The sequence below is a fragment of the Brienomyrus brachyistius genome, chromosome 9 (genome assembly GCF_023856365.1).
Source record: "Brienomyrus brachyistius isolate T26 chromosome 9, BBRACH_0.4, whole genome shotgun sequence".
Lineage (NCBI taxonomy): Eukaryota > Metazoa > Chordata > Actinopteri > Osteoglossiformes > Mormyridae > Brienomyrus > Brienomyrus brachyistius.
This window is the reverse complement of record NC_064541.1, coordinates 24,632,001-24,649,700: the sequence shown is the minus strand read 5'-3', so window position 1 is coordinate 24,649,700 and position 17,700 is coordinate 24,632,001. Positions and strand designations below refer to the sequence as shown.

General features: G+C 38.1%; 1 protein-coding gene across 2 annotated transcripts; it reads right to left on the bottom strand.

The window, feature by feature from the left end:
• Positions 1-5,914: 5,914 nt before the first annotated feature.
• Positions 5,915-15,856, bottom strand: LOC125749407 (sodium channel subunit beta-1-like). Of its 2 annotated transcripts, none has more exons than XM_049026660.1 (6): positions 15,588-15,856; positions 15,335-15,501; positions 13,052-13,289; positions 12,709-12,871; positions 8,325-8,380; positions 5,915-7,684 (listed from the first exon to the last, which is right to left on the bottom strand). In XM_049026660.1, exons 1-5 carry the CDS (start codon positions 15,637-15,639, stop codon positions 8,335-8,337), a joined length of 666 nt encoding a protein of 221 aa, XP_048882617.1. In that variant the 5' UTR covers positions 15,640-15,856; the 3' UTR covers positions 5,915-7,684; positions 8,325-8,334. The 2 variants fall into 2 exon arrangements, with proteins under 2 accessions (XP_048882617.1, XP_048882618.1); XM_049026661.1 differs by having other exon boundaries at positions 5,915-6,901.
• Between the last annotated feature and the right edge of the window lie 1,844 nt (positions 15,857-17,700).

The following is a 17,700-nucleotide window of genomic DNA, read 5'->3' as shown; positions in this document are numbered from 1 at the left end:
TAGTATTAAAATATTAATATTATAATTTTGGTTATAGTAATTCCATTTTGTAATATAGCAGGGGACAGAATCCTGCTGTCTCTGTGATTGTGATTCTTGAAAGAAAAATGCTTCACGCATAAGCTAAACCAAGTGTAAATGAAATTTTTACACATTCATGTGACCAGTCCTATCGAAACTACAAGCCTGCATGGTGAATCTTTATATGAAACTATTGAAAGTAATTATAAAAAACTAAGAAAATGTGTCATAAAGTCATAAGTGAACATTTTAAAAATCATTCTGTTCCAATTTTTCCATAAGGTTGACCTTTGCATGGAATTGGCCATAAAAACGGAAATGCTTATATGTACAGAAAACTAAATGGCTGTCCCTCAAGTAATCCATGATCAAACAGGTTAATGGATGAGCCAAAATAATTTAACTAGCTAGCCCACTAACTACAAATTTGGCTAGCTAATTGATATCACTGACATATTAGTACAGTTTATTCTGTAAGAGGGAACTTGGCATCAACCTGGTGGAAGGGTGTTCGCTGATCCAAGGCCGTTACCAGTTATAGCAATAATCTCCCAACATCATGCCTCTGATTGTGTACTGGTCTCTTTTTGGAAATACGCAAAAAGAAAAATACACAACAGGTTCACAAATGTACAAAGTCCTATGTCAGTGGCTGCATTATCTGGATTTGATGAAGCGACTGATGACATTTGCAACTTCATGTGTGAAGTCCCACCCAACTGGTTCATGAAGAGAATCGAGTCAAGCGAGTGCTGAATCACATGTGTCCACTATCATCCACAACTGTAATACAACATCGTAACACCCATTTTAATTTAGTAACATTTAGTCAAAGTAACTTTCTACTGTCGTCTTCAGCTGTATAATCCATTGGTCATATGTTAAGAAAAAATTACAAACCTGGTGGTCATAGTGCAAGAAACACAGCAATAAATAAAACAAATATATCATCTTAAATTCAAACAGTCTGACAATTTTAACATGCCATGCTGAGATGTGGACAAAGACAGACAGAAAAATGATGCAGATGATAATGAAAAATACTTAAGAAAATATACACTGCTTAAAAAAATTAAAGGAACACTTTTTAATCAGAGTATAGCATCAAGTCAATTAAACTTCTGTGATATTGATCTGGTCAGTTAAGTAGCAGAGGGGGTTGTTAATCAGTTTCAGCTGCTTTGGAGTTAATGAAATTAACAACAGCTGCACTAAAGGGGCAACAATGAGACAACCCCCAAAACAGGAATGGTTTAACAGGTGGAGGCCATTGACATTTTCCCCTCCTCATCTTTTCTGACAGTTTTTGCACTAGTTTTGCATTTGGCTATCTTCAGTGTCACTCATAGTCATAGTCACAGGCACAGGTAGTCCAACATCAACACGTGTCATTGTCAGAAGGTTTGCTTTGTCTCCCAGCACAGTCTCAAGGGCATGGAGGAGATTCCAGGAGACAGACAGTTACTCTACTAGAGTTGGACAGGGTCATAGAAGGTCCTTAACCCATCAGCAGGACCAGTGTCTGCTCGTGCAAGGAGGAACAGGACGAGCACTGCCAGAGCCCTACGAAATTACCTCCAGCAGGCCAATGGTGTGAATGTCTCTAACCAAACAATCGGAAACTTCAGAGACTTCAGGGTGGCCTGAGGACCTGATGTCCTCTAGTGGGCCCTGTGCTCACTGGATGACACTGTGGAGCAGTATATATACAATTACGATGCAAATGGACATAAATTATATGGGCTTGCATGTGCAATAATGGATTATGGTTACAATATTGAATATGCAGTATGGAGTTTTGTTACAGTTATGATTCCAGTGGGGGAGATCCAATTTTAGACAAAGCAGGATCAGACTAACCAGTCAAACTGCCTGGGGGAAAAACAAGCTGTTTTTAAGTGTCACTGTCTTGGAGTATGTTTCTCAAAAGCTCCAATTAGCAACTGACATAGTTAGACCCATTCAGCTGCATAAATCCAGTTTGCTAATGCTAAGTGGCTAATGTAATACTCTTATTTCATATACTTCCCACATAGTGTCAGAAAAGTAAAATATATGTGGTATATTTGTAAAGTATCGATTTAATATGCTCATGTCAAGAGATTGGTTAGCTTACTTTTGGTTAGCATTGAAATTCATACTAACATATTGTCATGTCTGGCACATGGAAGCAGGCGAAGGAAGCCATGGATATGAACAAAAGGGATTTATTTTCAGAGTAACACACTCCGAAACACACACAACGTTAATAACCGGACTGGGGAAACATACTTAAATGCGGAATTAAATACATTGGACTAATGAGAACAAGAAGAAGAAGCTGGTGAACACGGAGAATCCACACGGGGCAGATGAGGGGGTGTGGCACACAGGAGGATTGGACGAGCGGGGCATGACACATACATTAGTTTCCACAAATTATATTCAATGAGATGGTCTTGGTGCTCTTCATCCAGTCTGCCTACTAATGGTCTTCAGTCCTTCAGATGTCACTGTTCAATGTATAGAAATAGCAACACTTTTCCAGATATATTGAGAGGGACGCCTGCTGTGCCTTATGAGGCACTGCCCATTCTTAGTTAGAACTAAATGCAAGGTAAGGCAGAGGAATTGCTAAGAAGATGCACGTACAAGAAACATATTCAACATCTACAAATTTCACAGTGACCAACAGTGGGACAGGGCATGGTTTGGCAAATTTATACACAGATGATGAGGAGTAGGCTATTTCCAATACACTAAAGCAACTGGGAGTTACAGGGAACAGGTGAAGGTCATTAACAAACACAAAGCACTAAGGAATCAAACATTAGGAAATATAAGGGACATACATAAAACAGACCAGAATTGCAAAGCTATACAAACAAAAATAATTAAAAACAAGGGTACAAAACAAGAACCACCAAAGGACTACATAAACACCGGAACAAAACATAGAACACCAGATAACTAAAATGTCTAGCATAGCAGAGACTGGATTTCCTTGATTGCCCCAATGAACCCACCCCAGCCACCACCCTGGCGTGGTAGATCCCAGACGGGTCCCTGTCTCTCAGTCTCCAGGAGAGGAAGAGGACACCTGCGCCATGGTCGGGTCCTACCCGCCCAGCCCCCTGGCTCACCTTCGGTCCCCCTGGCTACTGCTCGGTGGTTGCCTATGGCTCCCCCTGCAGTGCCTTATCGGGCGGCTGCAGTTCCGCCTCCAACGCCTCGTCAGTCACCTGCAGGTTCCCCAGCTCCAATTCATCAGTCGCCTTCGCCGGCTGTTGCGGTGCCTTCACCTGTCGCGCCTTCTGCTCCCTCCTCGCCTCCTCCAGTGTCTCCTTCTCCTCCCGCCTTGCCTCCTCCATCGGTGCCTCCACCTTCCTCCTCGCCCTCTTCGGCATCCCCTCCGGCTCCTGGCTCGGGGTCCCTAAGGGTCCCACCTGCTCCGGCCTCACGGTCGCCCATTGCCCCTGCGGCTTCTGCCTTCCGGGGTTCCCTCTGGCTCCCTGTTTCCCCCCGCCCTTTGCTCCCTTGTCACCTGGTTTGCTCCCCATCCCTCTGTTTCCTGCCTTTGTTCCCTCCTGGTCCCTTTGTTCCTCCTACTACTAAATACTGTAGTAGCACTAAAACTAAGCAACAATAAAACTACACTGCTAATATTTTAAAACTGCTTTAATTGTCATTTAAAGAGTTCATTTTCACCTGTACGTGCTTTAATTGTGGTGTTTTGAATACAATTACAATTTATATATTTGATTGTGTTGCCGTTTTTTTTTTTTTTTTTTTTTTTTTTTTTTACAAAAAACGTTTTATGTATTGTTGTAATGTAGTATTGCTATTATAATATTTTTATGTCTCAAATGCAGGGCTCTCAAGTGTCACGCATTGAGTGTGACAGTCACTCTTTTCAATGTTTTGTTACGTACTCCCGCCACGCATTGTACTTCTCACGCGGAAAAATAATTTGTGGGCTAATATGCCGCAGCGGCCAATTTTTTTTTCAGATCGCGGCACAGTAGCGCCTGGCTATGAAACAAGCGCGTCTCCACTGGAGTCCTAGAGCCTGTCACTTACCAGCCAATCAAAAACAAGAAAGGACCTACACAATAGGCAATCAGAAAATAGCAGTGTTGTATCTGGGTAAAATGCACAACAACCACTGAAATGGCATCCTGGAATTCTTCTCTCTCTCTCTCTCTCTCTCTCTCTCTCTCTCTCTCTCTCTCTCGCTCTCTATCTTTCTGAGTTTCTCTCTCTCTCTCTCTCTCTCTCTCTCTCTCTCTCTCTCTCTCTCCCTCTCTTACACACACATTTTATCAGATAGAGAAAAATTGAATTAATACTTTGTATTTGGTTAAATTGTCTGTGCCATGTATCAAATCTTTTCTTCCACAAGTCTGAGCAATTAATAACAACTAATAATTAAATTATTAATGAAACAACCCCATTTCTGCGGCCCATCCGACCCATGTCCCCTTTGACCCCCTGACAATGGATGGGACGGGGCGAGGGTTAGTGGAATGTCACTGTTGCCTGTCTTCAAAACTTGAGAGCCCTGCAAATGCATGCAGTCCACTTGAGTATTGGTTTGCATAACTTTTGTTAGATCTCCAGCCTACACGCAATAATAGACATATAGAGTTTAACAAAAACTTTTAAATGTTTTTTATTCTCTGAAAGAAGAACGCCACAGCCAAAAATCACTCAGTGAGTTATAATTCATGCATGAAAAGGCTAAAGTTCATTCGTCAATTCTGAAATAATGAAGGGTTTGTGAGGCAGACCTCACTCGTTCTTTACATAGCTAGGTTGTTCGTTATCTTGTTCGTTATTCAATAAGATTGTTTGCTTTCTGTAAAGCCACCCCAAATGGTATAAGGCATCTTTATGCATTTTAGGAAAGTAAGAAACTCAAGGTATTACGTACATCATGTACTTAATACTATACACCACCCTTTTCCAAGGACTCTCCTTTCCTGAACGCGATCTGATACCGTAATGTTATGTCTATTCCTGCACCACAAATTTCAAGCGCGGGTGATTTGACAGCAAAGTGTGGATAGCTTAGCTGCAGTGATGATATCGCCTTAGCACAGTTGTAATATGACACGTAAATCCTTTTAGTAAATGAGATATTCATTGTGTTATAACTGCCTCATGTGCAATAGACTTATTAAATAAAAAAAAATGTTTAAATTTATAAGATAAATTTCTTCATCTGAAAACTATGTGTACATTAATAATTAATGTACGTGTAAACTTTGTTTCACGGTAAATATTAAAATGAATTTAATTCATTCACTGGATTTTCTTTCAGTTTTAAATAATCCACCTTTTTCCTGAAGTATTTTGAAATTAGATTCTATGTCTTATCTCTTTCAGAATATGCTATTCTGTTAACTGAATCTAATAGATTGTTTCTTTTTTACAAATGTCATATCCATGGAATAGTGCATTAATGTGCATGATTCTTTCTCTGGTGTTGTTTAAGTGGATCTGAAGTGACTGGTTGGAGTATCTCATTTTGAGGTAAGGCGCACAAGTGATTTCAAAATTGTTACATGAAATTTTCACTTTATTAGGATTTTTAGAATATTAAGAAATGTTCTGTTTACCTATCCTTATGGGGCCCACTCATTCACTTCTATGAGAAAAATGCTAACACTAACTATGACAACCTTAACCTCTACCCAGCTCTAACCAAAACCATAAGTAACCAAGCAAAATGCGAGAGTTTTTGCATTTTTAAGTTTTTCATAGCCGTCACTGATATTTATAAAATAGAGTTTTCCCTTATGGGGACCAGGAAACCTGATAAAGAACAGGAAAGACAGACAGGCTCACTAAGAACGGAGACACCGGGGGAAGGTATACCGGAGGAACAAAGGGACCGGGAGTCACCGAGGGATGAGGAGCATACTTTTATTTCCTTCCGATATCTAGCTGGGGAAGAAGCAGCGGAGATGGAGATGGAGATGGAGATGGCCCCCAGGAAGATCATCGGCACATCTTCAGAGTCTCTGATTTTTTAGCTTCTTTTTCTTCCGGCTTTCGGTTTGTGATGGAATCCTCTGGGGCTCAGAAAGAATAAGCGGGAGGTTGCTCAGCACTACTGGCCACCTGTCGAGTCTTCAGCTCCGTCATCCTCCGCAGCAGCTGCCGGAGATTGTCGCGCACCTCCAGGGCGATTCCACATGGGGGTTAACGATGGGGGCGTGGCACACGGAGGGATAGAATGATTGGATGTACTTTCTTTAGATTCATTTTAGATGAACATACTTGCAGAGCCCTGATGATAAATCTAAGTTTGATGATATGATGGGACATGTAATCCTGCCTTCTTTATGTTTTATGTTTTTTTAAAAAAAATATTAAGTACTATTTCTAAGTCAACTAAAAAATTGTTTCCCATTAACTTTAATAACATGACATAAATGGTGAAACACTGAACTGTCATGCTTCAGCATTTATATTCAATATGGACTAATACTAGTACAAGAAATGCATAAGTAAACTTTTTTTATACAGTGGCCCCAAAAGTATTTGGACACTTTTTTTTTGAGTTGCGTTACAAAATGTCAAACAAAATTAGATTTATGTTGAAGACATACTTTTCAAGCAAAACATTTTACAAAAAAATGTATATTATTAGTGTTTCTCGTCTGTTTTTCTTGATTATACCCATAATTAACCTGTCCAATCTGTTGATGGTCTTCCTTAGTCTGCCACTATTCTGTCTGTCCAGATTCACATGTCCTTCATCTTTAGGTTCTTTAACAATATAACTTTTTGTTGGAAGCTTTTTGTTGATGTGTCATACAGAGTCTTCTCAGAACTAATTTCACTCCTCCTAACTATGTTCATAATTCCTTTCAAGGGACTGCTCCAAGACAATCTGTAGTGGGCATAAGCATATGATATCTTTGAGGACACATAGATACTCTTCCCACAGATGTAGTTCATCACCACATTATCCATGAACATGAACCTGACAATCAGAATAAAGTATCTAAAAACTTTTTTGTCTTAATTTTGAACAGCATGCCTATTGTTTTATAATTTACAACAAAATATCTTTGCGTGGAACATGTGCTTAAAGTATCTATTGTTAACATAAATGCAGTTTTGTGACATTTTATGATCACAGTTTTAAGCATGGCTTATGGGTCCAAATGTTTTTTGGGGCCACTTTAAAATGAAAGACACGAGATTATATTTTCAGACACTCAAAACATTTATATTTTAAATAACAGTTATTTCATGTTCTTTTCTATTTAGGGAAATTGTTCATTCATGATTTGTAATAGATATATATATTAGACTTTTCTAAAAAAAAAAATTTTGACGGAAACTTATTTTTCTATCTTTATTAATTGTACCTAAAATATTTTCATTCATTTGAAATATCTGGTCTACAACTAAGTGGTGTACTACACAAGGATTTTGTAATTCTTACATATTGAATAGTTTTGATCATTCAGTATTGTCCTATACTCTGTTCATATACCATTAAACAAGATTAAGACTGCATGTAAAAGTATATACATTCTAATGAATGTCTATGTATATGCATTATATTAAACTAATTTAACTGCACACTGGTTTATTCTTTGTTTCCACGGTAACTGTGATTCCAGGATATTCTTTCAGAAGAGCTGACTATTGATCATGTCACAACCTGAGGAGAGCACAGAGGTCAAGAGTTTAATGTGCTTGATATGATTGTTAGGGTATGTCAGATCCACTTAATGTCGTTTTCATACACAAAATATGGGAGACTAAAACAAGATAAGGAGAACATGCAAAATCCATGCACACACAGAGCAAAGGCAGGATTCCAGCACCCAACTCTGGAGGTGTGAGTCAACAGGGCTACACACTGAGCTACCACAATAAAATAAAACCACTGTTTCATAAATGAAAAAACTACAGTATAAAACTGCAAAACTCCCGTGGAGCGTATAGTAAGATTTTATCCACTAAATGGAATTCAACATCAAGCTCACTTTATAATCTTGAGCCTTGAAGAGGCATAAGACATTTACTGGACTGACATGATTCTTCAAAATGGATACTGAGTCTCTGTCACTAAATTTTAAGCTTTGTAAGTTTGATACCAAACTTAGACTTAGCCTTTGAATTTAGCATACAGAAAACATAAAACATATTTATCGAACATCAAAAGCTGTCAATAATACTGATTACAAAAACTTACTGAATTTTAAAAATCTGCCAAAAAGTAAATAAAAACCTCTATAGAATATTGTGATATCAATATCATAAGTATCAAAAAATGTTTTGCCCAATACTCTGCTTACCAGCAAAAAGCTACTCCAAATTAATCCCGTCACAGTTGTCCTTGAGGTCTGCTTGTCTGTATGGAAAATAATTAAATATTATTATTATCTTTGCTCCTTTTATGATCCTTTTGTTGCTCCTTATCGTTTCATTATGATTATATACTATATAACATCCATTCATTCATCGTCCAAAGGATAAAGCATATAGTTGTGGGGAGCCGTGACAGTAGAGGGTACAGTGTAGAGGAACATCGCCTACAGGGTATAGATCCACCACATGGGATACTCAAGTACACAAGTCCATCAATAGGGGAAATGCACACATACATCAGTCCAACACGGGGGGAACACACATTCATTATGTTGTTACTTGATTCAATGGTAAGCATTTAATTGTGTTTTGTGGTATTTCATATCATTTAGTCAAAAACGTCTGTGACAGTCTTAATTTTTCTTCTTTGGATGCCCATGATTCCCACATGCCCCTCCTCTGAAAATAATCTGCAGTATACTCTGTGTACTGTGCAGTCTGTCCTGCCAAAACTGCAGATAACTTTAGCATTTGTGCATTTATAGATGTCCTGAGGACCAGATTGACTGTTTGCCTGTTATGAATACTCAGCTATTTCTAATGTGACCGTAAGGCCAGTCTCCAGTTTAGTGCCTTGGGGGCAGTGTTTCTGATATTACAGCTGAATAAGATCCATTTTTCAGCGAAGAACTCTCCACCTTGGTTTCTACATTGCAAATCTAATTATGTAAAAGTCCAGCTAACTGAGGTATTAAAGAGGAAATTCACTTTTATCGAAAGCTGCTGAAAGAAAATGTCAGATGTTTCTCATCCCTTACCAGTTCTCTAAAAAGGGGATATATGCTATAATAGACTAGACTTTCTAAACTGTGGGTAGAAACTTGCATCAAAAAGCATGTCCTTTATTAACAACTGGAAGGTCCGGTTATTAAAAGACTGACTGATTTTACAGCTCCCTCCACAATTATTGGCACCCCTTGTAAAGATTTGTAAAAAGGGTTAGAAAAAATCTACCTTTCAGTGAAGTTGCTTCATCTCACACTGAAAAAAAAAGAAAAATCCAACCTTTCTTTGTAATAAATGTATTCAAAGAAAAAACAAATCATTCATTAAGAAATAATTATTTTTAACAAAAACACATGTGCCACGATTATTGAACACAATGTAACTGAAGCATGTTTCCCCTGTAAATTGTACATCTTGGAGTGAAAAGAAACCTTCAAGGTGTCATCCATGACTTCCTGATTGACTGGGATACACACGTTAGGTGACACAGAGGCCAAATTCCCTTAGTCATCCATCAACATGACAAAGGTAAGAGAACATACGAAACTAATGATGGATAAGTGTGTTGACCTTCATAAGTCAGGGAATGGGTATGAAAAATAGCTACTCGCCTGAAAATGCCCATTTCTACTGTTAGAGAAATAATAAAAAAATGGACAACAACTGGAACTGTTACAAACCTGCCTGGAAGAGGACCCAAGTTTATTTTCCACCCACATACAGTGATGAAGATTGTAAGAGAGGCAAAAAATCCCCAAGGATCTCTGGTGGTGATTTACAAGACAAAGTAAAATCTTGGGGTTACCACGTCTCCGAAAAAAATCGTCAGACGCCACCATGCATTCTAATGGATTATTTGGATAGTATGCCAGAAAAAAACTTTTTTTGTTAGTTAACCACAAACGTAAACACCTGGAGTTTGAGAAAGACTATTACAACTTTGACTGGAACCAAAATTCAATAGTCTGATGAAACAAAAATGGAGCTTTTTGGTAATAAACATTCAAGGTAGGTTTGGTGTAAAAAGAAAGATGGCTCAGGTAAAAAGATCCATATCTCAACTAAAATATGGTGGAGGTTCTGAGATGTGTTTTTCCTCCAAAGGCACTGGAAACCTTGTTATGATACATGGCATTATGGACTCCATGAAATGTCAGGATATTTTAAATCAAAACTTTGCTGCCTGTGCCAGGAAACTAAAACTGGGCCATCAAGTTGGGCCAATACTGGATCTTCCAGCAGGACAATGACCCTAAGCACATGTCCAAATCAACACAAAAATAGTTAGCTGATCTCAGAATCAAGCTTCTGCCATGGCCATCTCAGTCCCCTGACCTGAACCCCACTGAAAACCTGTGAGCTGAGCTAAAGAGGAGATGGCACAAGAGAGGGCCGAGGACCCTGGATGATCTGGAGAGATTCTGTAAAGAGAAATAGTCTCAGATGCCATGCTCTGTATTCTCCAACCTTATAAAATGTTATAGGAGAAGACTCAGTGCTGTTATACTGGCAAAGGAAGGTTGTACAAAGCAGGGCTGCCAATAATCGTGGCACGTGTGTTTTTATTGAAAATAATTATTTCTTGAGGAAGGATTTGTTTTTCTTTCAATAATTTTATTTTAAAGAAAGGTTGGATTTTTCTTATTTTTTCAGTGTGAGATGAAGCTACTTCACTGAAAGGTATATTTTTTTCTAACCCTTTTTACACATATTTACAAGGATTGCCAATAATTGTGGAGGGCACTATACCTGAAAAGTTGGGGACTTGCTATCTCTTAGTATACAGAGTCTGAGGCCATACTGAATGTTTGACTATGTTTTGTAAGCTTCTTTCAGACTTAACTATTAATTTATATAAAATCATAATATTATGATATTTTACACAGTCAAGTATCTCACAGAGACGACAGAAGGCAGTAACATGTTTGAACATTGGGAAAAAACTAGAGCATCCAGAGAAATTGGCAACAGCACAAGGAGAACCTGAAAACTCACGACAGTCTTGAAACTTGTGTGCCTGTAATCAGCAGGTCACTGGTTCAAACCCAGCCGCAGCATGTCTGTGGGTCCTTGAGCAAGTCCCTTAACCCCCAGCACCCTGGGCGCCGCTATGGGTGGCTGCCCTTCGCGGACAGCTTACTCTATAAAGAGCAAGTTGAGGGAGACGTAAAAGACAATTTCCCCAAGGGTATCAATAAAGTATCAATTATTATTATTATTATTATTATATATCTCATATCTTATACAATACAAAAGTGACTTAAGTAGCATAGCTGTGTAGTACTAGGCCAAAATTACACTTTCAAATCACTCTGACAGTACTGGGATATTCATATTCCAACTTATATAAGTAGCCGGAATACTTCTGGCTCCTTCCCAGATCACAGTACTACACTGTATGCTCCAAAGTAATTTTAGTCCCATTTTTTGGTTGTTATTGAAATACTTATTTCAACTTTATTTTTTTCTTCTTCGTTTCTTTTAAGTTCAGTTTTATTAGTTTTCGATCAGTTATTTTTACTGAGCTTCGTAATGTAGCTTTAATGTTAGGTTTAGTTTAGTTTTAAAAGCTCCTGGCAGATTTCACATAGGGGGTGGTTGGTGATTGATTGCTTGGTCTAGATTGCATCATATTTTGCTCCAGGTGCCTTTTGAATACCCCTGTCCTACAGCAAAACCATCTATTCAAGGAGGAGACTGTTAACTCTAGCAGTGGCGGGCAGTATAGCTCGGTATGGGGTTACTGATAGATATTTTGTGCTTTGTTCTTTACAGATAGGTGTATATTAATTCTTATGGATGCTGGTGATGAAAAACTTTGAATATTGATAAATTTTAAATATCGGCTAAGACATACATGGGACTGAAACAGATTTTTTTAACCGATATGTTGTGCATCTCTAAACTTTTGCCATTTGCAATGGTATCTCCCATGTCTCATCTAATCTCTTGACCTGACACATGTTTGAATCTTTGAATTGAGGGCACATGTAATTTTGTCTATTTGAGATGCTTATCATGGGCTATGTTTACCACCAATGATTTTGAGGAGGGACATCTGGTAGCTGGTAGCCTATAAGCAGGCTTCCATCCATCCATTTTCCAAACCGCTTATCCTACTGGGTCACGGGGGGGGGGGGGGGGGTCCGGAGCCTATCCCGGAGGCAATGGGCACGAGGCAGGGAACAACCCAGGACGGGGGGCCAACCCATTGCAGGGCACACTCACACACCATTCACTCACACCTATGGGCAATTTAGTAACTCCAATTAGCCTCAGCATATTTTTGGACTGTGGGGGGAAACCGGAGTACCCGGAGGAAACCCCACGACGACATGGGGAGAACATGCAAACTCCACACACATGTGACCCAGGTGCAGACTCGAACCTGGGTCCCAGAGGTGTGAGGCAACAGTGCTAACCACTACACCACCATGCCGCCCCTCTATAAGCAGGCTTTTAAATTAATAACATTTTTAGTATTCATTAACAGTAATAACCTTGGTATGTTAAAAGAAACATGGTAGCGGAGGTACCACACAGCAGGGGAAAGAGTATGACGGAAGTTTAGGTTGATGGGCTTACTGCTTTTTCAAGGCCTTCAAAGCCTTCCGAGCCTCATAAGCTTCTCTTTCAGCAGAAACCTTTTTGTAGCAGTAGATTATGACTACAATCAGCCAAAGCTGCAGGCCGACAATCAGCACGTACATCATGACCTCTCCTATCACTGCAGTCTTCTCCCTCTTAGCTATAGGCAGAAAAAAAAGACTTTGAATAATGTTAATTACGTTCTAACGGCAGTTAAAATTGCAATGCATATATCATCTTTCGCTGACAGTGCTACAGCAACAAGATGGAAATACAAGTGAATGAAAGATTGAGAGAGAAAAAGAGTAAAAATTTAGACAGACAGAAAGGGAAGCCTTACCTTCTGGCAACACAGTAAGTTCTATGTATTTCATAATCCTGAGGGGTTCGTCACCCACTGGGAGGTGGAGAATGCGGTCAAAGGTGCAGCGATAAGTCCCAGTGTCATTGAAGGTGACATTGTGGAGGTGTAGACTGGCAACCAGAGTATCACTTGTCTTCACAGGGGCAAACCATTCAAGGCGATACTTAAAGTGGTCACTGGTGATCGTGGCGGTAGGAAAATCATAATGCAATATCTGAAAACAGAAGGACATCAAAGCCCGTGCACAAGTTAATAAAACAATGCATGTGGAACAATGGCTTAGTTCAGTGATGGATAAATAAAACATTGACATCGATAGTATTTGCCTCTTTTATTGCCAAACTGCTACACATCAGAGATAACACTGCAACATGAAGTTTTTAAATACACAACAGACAGATAACGATCATGTTTATGAACACTTTCCTTTTTGAATTATTTTTAATTTCATGTTTTTATTACGACTACTGATCAAGGTTTTATATGTTGATAAAAGGAATTATACAGTCCAGGTCATATTGAGTGCGCGCATATTGAAAGTGCTCTTTAAACTGTTCTCTGGGTTATTTTACAGGCAAACAAAGCTGCAGATTGCACAGACTATACATGCCTCATCTATTAAAATATCTGTTTTAAAACTAATTTTACACCTGGAAAAGAAAATATTTTTCCCTGAATATCATCCAATCTTCAGTTTCAAATTATATATATTATGTGTACCAATTTTGTGCCAGGTATTGGGTACAGAGCCACTTTAAGGGTTCTGCACACCAGTGCTGTACTGAGCTGTTGCTGTTTCATTTGTTGCCTTCCTGTTAGCTTTGATGAGGCTGGACATTCTCCTCAGTCCTCTCTCAGTAACAAAGTGATGTCAGCCGCAAAACTATCCCTGACTAAATGTTTTTGTTTTTGCACCATTCTCATAAGGTTGACATTTCTGAGATGCTGGAATCACTGTGTCTGGCACCAGCAATTACAACATGTTTAAAACTGCCAAGATCAGGCATCTATTAGCCATTCTAAATGGCAGTACATTGATTTAACCTCCTGATCCTGTCTGTGTGCTGTATATATTCAGTTGCAATTTACATGACTTACTGTTAGGGAACCAGCTATTTGCATTAACAAGCTGGTGTACCTAATATGCTGGCCATGAAATGTATATTATATTGATGTGGCTAACTTCACACAACAAATGAGTTTACAAATCAGATTCAAATTCAGATTATGCAACACTTCCTTTCCATCTCTTTTTTTAAGTCTGTGTTGACTGCTTCACTTGCATAGCTAGCAGCCTTGTTCCAGTGATTACCTTGTTCCAGTGATTGCATTTATAAAGCATTACATCAGCATTCACATTTATTTGTGTATCAAATACTTATATGTCCAGAGTAATGCATAAATGTCTGCTTATACTTATTATAAATATCTTGCATTATAGTTAAATAGATTTATGTAAATGATGCTCATTGCAAGGCATACAATAGATACAATGGGAGTAGTGCTTCCCATTAGCAGATTTTTACCTTTCAAGCTGAAGCATGGAATGAGTCATTTGTATAAACTGAAAGACTAGTGTAATACTATCAAGTTCTTAAATCAAAATCCTAACAAGAAACCTCTTTCAACATACATATTTCTTAATTAATTAATTAAGAAAATTGTGCATGGCAATTTTTATAATAGTCTTTACAGCAACTTTGAAAAAATGTTTTAACATAAACATCAGCATATACTTCTTCAAGCCAATACCAATCAAGCAATTATTTATAATATGAACATAATTAAATATATTTGTTGCTTATCCTGACCAAGATCAAAAAAGCTGAAAGTGTTTCAGTAGTTAAGATAGTAGACAGGAACGAAACTGCATCAGAAATTTTTTAACCTGTGAAAGCTGCTTTGCATAACAATTTGGTAAGATATTTTAATTATGTAATATTTTTTAAAAAATGTTATAGGTTAGCATCTTTACATCATAGTAATGCTAGCAGAAAGGATTTCTATGTCCTATGATTATTTTTGAAGAATGATTTACAGCATTTACTATATTATCGATACAGTACACAGTACAAGCACATATTTATTGGTATTTTGTACATTGCTTACATATTACATTTTTTGTTTTGTTTGCACAGCTCAGGGAGCTGGTAATCACAGCAATAAAGAACTGAACTGAATTGGATTGAACTGAAACTGAACTGAAAGAATACATCTACTAGTAGACATGGGTTCAAAAAGCAACCTGTTTTTACTCACATGGCCATACTCTTCCTCTCCCAGAGGCCTGAAATACCAATCCACAGTGGTCGTGGCTTCAACCTCTTCCCTTCGCTTACAAGATATACATCCCAGAAGAAAGGTTTGTCCAACTGCCGCCTCTGTCATGGAGTCCACCTCAGCACAGCCTCCCTGGCATTCTGGTACTAAGGCACATAAAGAGAATAAAGTTCTTAGTTTAAATATGCATATGAGAAATAATAGGAATTAACATAATAAAAATGAAACTTACCGTAAAGGATATGCAGCAAGCAGCAGAGAAAGGGTAACATTTTGAAAATCATTTTGTAAATCAAGTTAATGTTTACATTCAGTCGGTATGAAAAATCATAACGAATGTCTAAATGTTCTTATTTTATGTACAGCACACTGACTACATCAATTTACCGTCTTTGTCGACTGTACAGAACAGAAGAAAAATAATTCAAAAGTGAACTAACATGGGACAACTAAAGTCGCGTACACCCCTCATATGAGGCCATATTTCAAAAGTTAAATTTAGCCCGTGTGAACGGTGGATGTAATACCTTTTTAGAAGGCAGGCCAAGATAAAAACTGAGAGGTCGAATGTTGCAACAACATGATACTAGCTGGAGAACACGATATGCTTATGAAATACCACTTAATTTTATGTAGTGCATTCTATTACGACACATGCGCACACACACATACACAGGTTTGTAATTATACCTTCATTTCAATAGGGAAAACTCTAATCACAACATGACAACGTTAACCCCATAACCTTTACCATAAGTAACCAAACAAAATACGAGACTTTTTACTTTTTTGATTGCATTCACAGATATTTGTGGGGACTAGGGAAATGGTCCACACAACATCTAAAAACAGGATTTGATTACATTGTAGGAGACATTTGGTCCTCATAAAGTAATATGAACCTAAACCACACACACACATACACACAAAGGTATGCTCTTAAGCGTAAATACATTAGGTTATGTCCTAAATGTATCCGTCAGATCATTGTACAGGGCTCGATTGCATAAAATTATGAAATACAGAAAACAACGTACAACTCAAGTAAGGATTGTGGCGTCACCATTCTGGTTTTGAGAAGGTTTTATTGAACATATGGCCCAATTCATTTAAAGAATGTTGGGTGAATGTTAGAATTTAATTGAACACGTAGGAGATTTAAGTCTAGAAATGTAAATGCTAAATAAACTAAACTTTAACGTTTGTGTCATTGTGCTGAAATGTAATTGTCAGATTGTCCGGAGGACTGGCAGAACATTTAGCTAGAAGTCAATGGCGTTGTGGATTATCAGATTTTTTTGCTGTGTAGATTATATTCAAAATGTTTATCATATGTAAATATAAATGGTATGTGTATATATAAATATTAAATGTAAATGTTAGATATAAATCCATCCATCCATCCATCCATCCATCCATCCATCCAAACCGCTTATCCTATTGGGTCGCGGGGGGTCCGGAGCCTATCCCGGAGGCAATGGGCACGAGGCAGGGAACAACCCAGGATGGGGGGGCCAGCCCATCGCAGGGCACACTCACACACCATTCACTCACACATGCACACCTATGGGCAATTTAGCAAGTCCAATTAGCCTCAGCATGTTTTTGGACTGTGTGGGGAAACCGGAGTACCCAGAGGAAACCCCACGACGACATGGGGAGAACATGCGAACTCCACACACATGTAACCCAGGCGGAGACTTCAACCCGGGCCGCAGAGGTGTGAGGCAACAGTGCTAACCACTGCACCACCATGCCGCCCCGTTAACTTATATCTAAATGTAAATGTAAATATAAATGTTAAATATAAATGCTAAATGTTAACTTATATCTAAATGTTAAATGTAAAACTTAAATGTGAAATATAAATGTTGAATATGTCAAATGTTAACTTATACCTAAATGTTAAATATAAATGGTAAATGTTAAATATAAATGCTAAATGTTAAATATAAATGCTAAGTGTTAAATATAAATGTTAAATGTAGACTCTAAATGGTTCAAATTAGCCACGCCCATCCGCATAGAAATGGGCGGTACCGACAAATTTTAACTCCAAAAGAGCTCCAAAAACTGAAATTACTAATCTGCAGGATAGTAAGGGTCTTATGATTGAAAATGAAATTGATATAGTAAATGAATTTAATGATTATTTTACATGGGTGTTCATGGTAGAGAACACAAGTAACTTGCCACCATTTAATACAAATACAGCGTCGTCTATGACCAATATATGCATAACTGATGCTGATGTGGTACAAAGCCTAATTAATTTCAAAATAAATAAATCTTGCCTATAGTTTTAAAAGAGGTGAGGGATATTATTAGCCAACCTTTAACTTTAC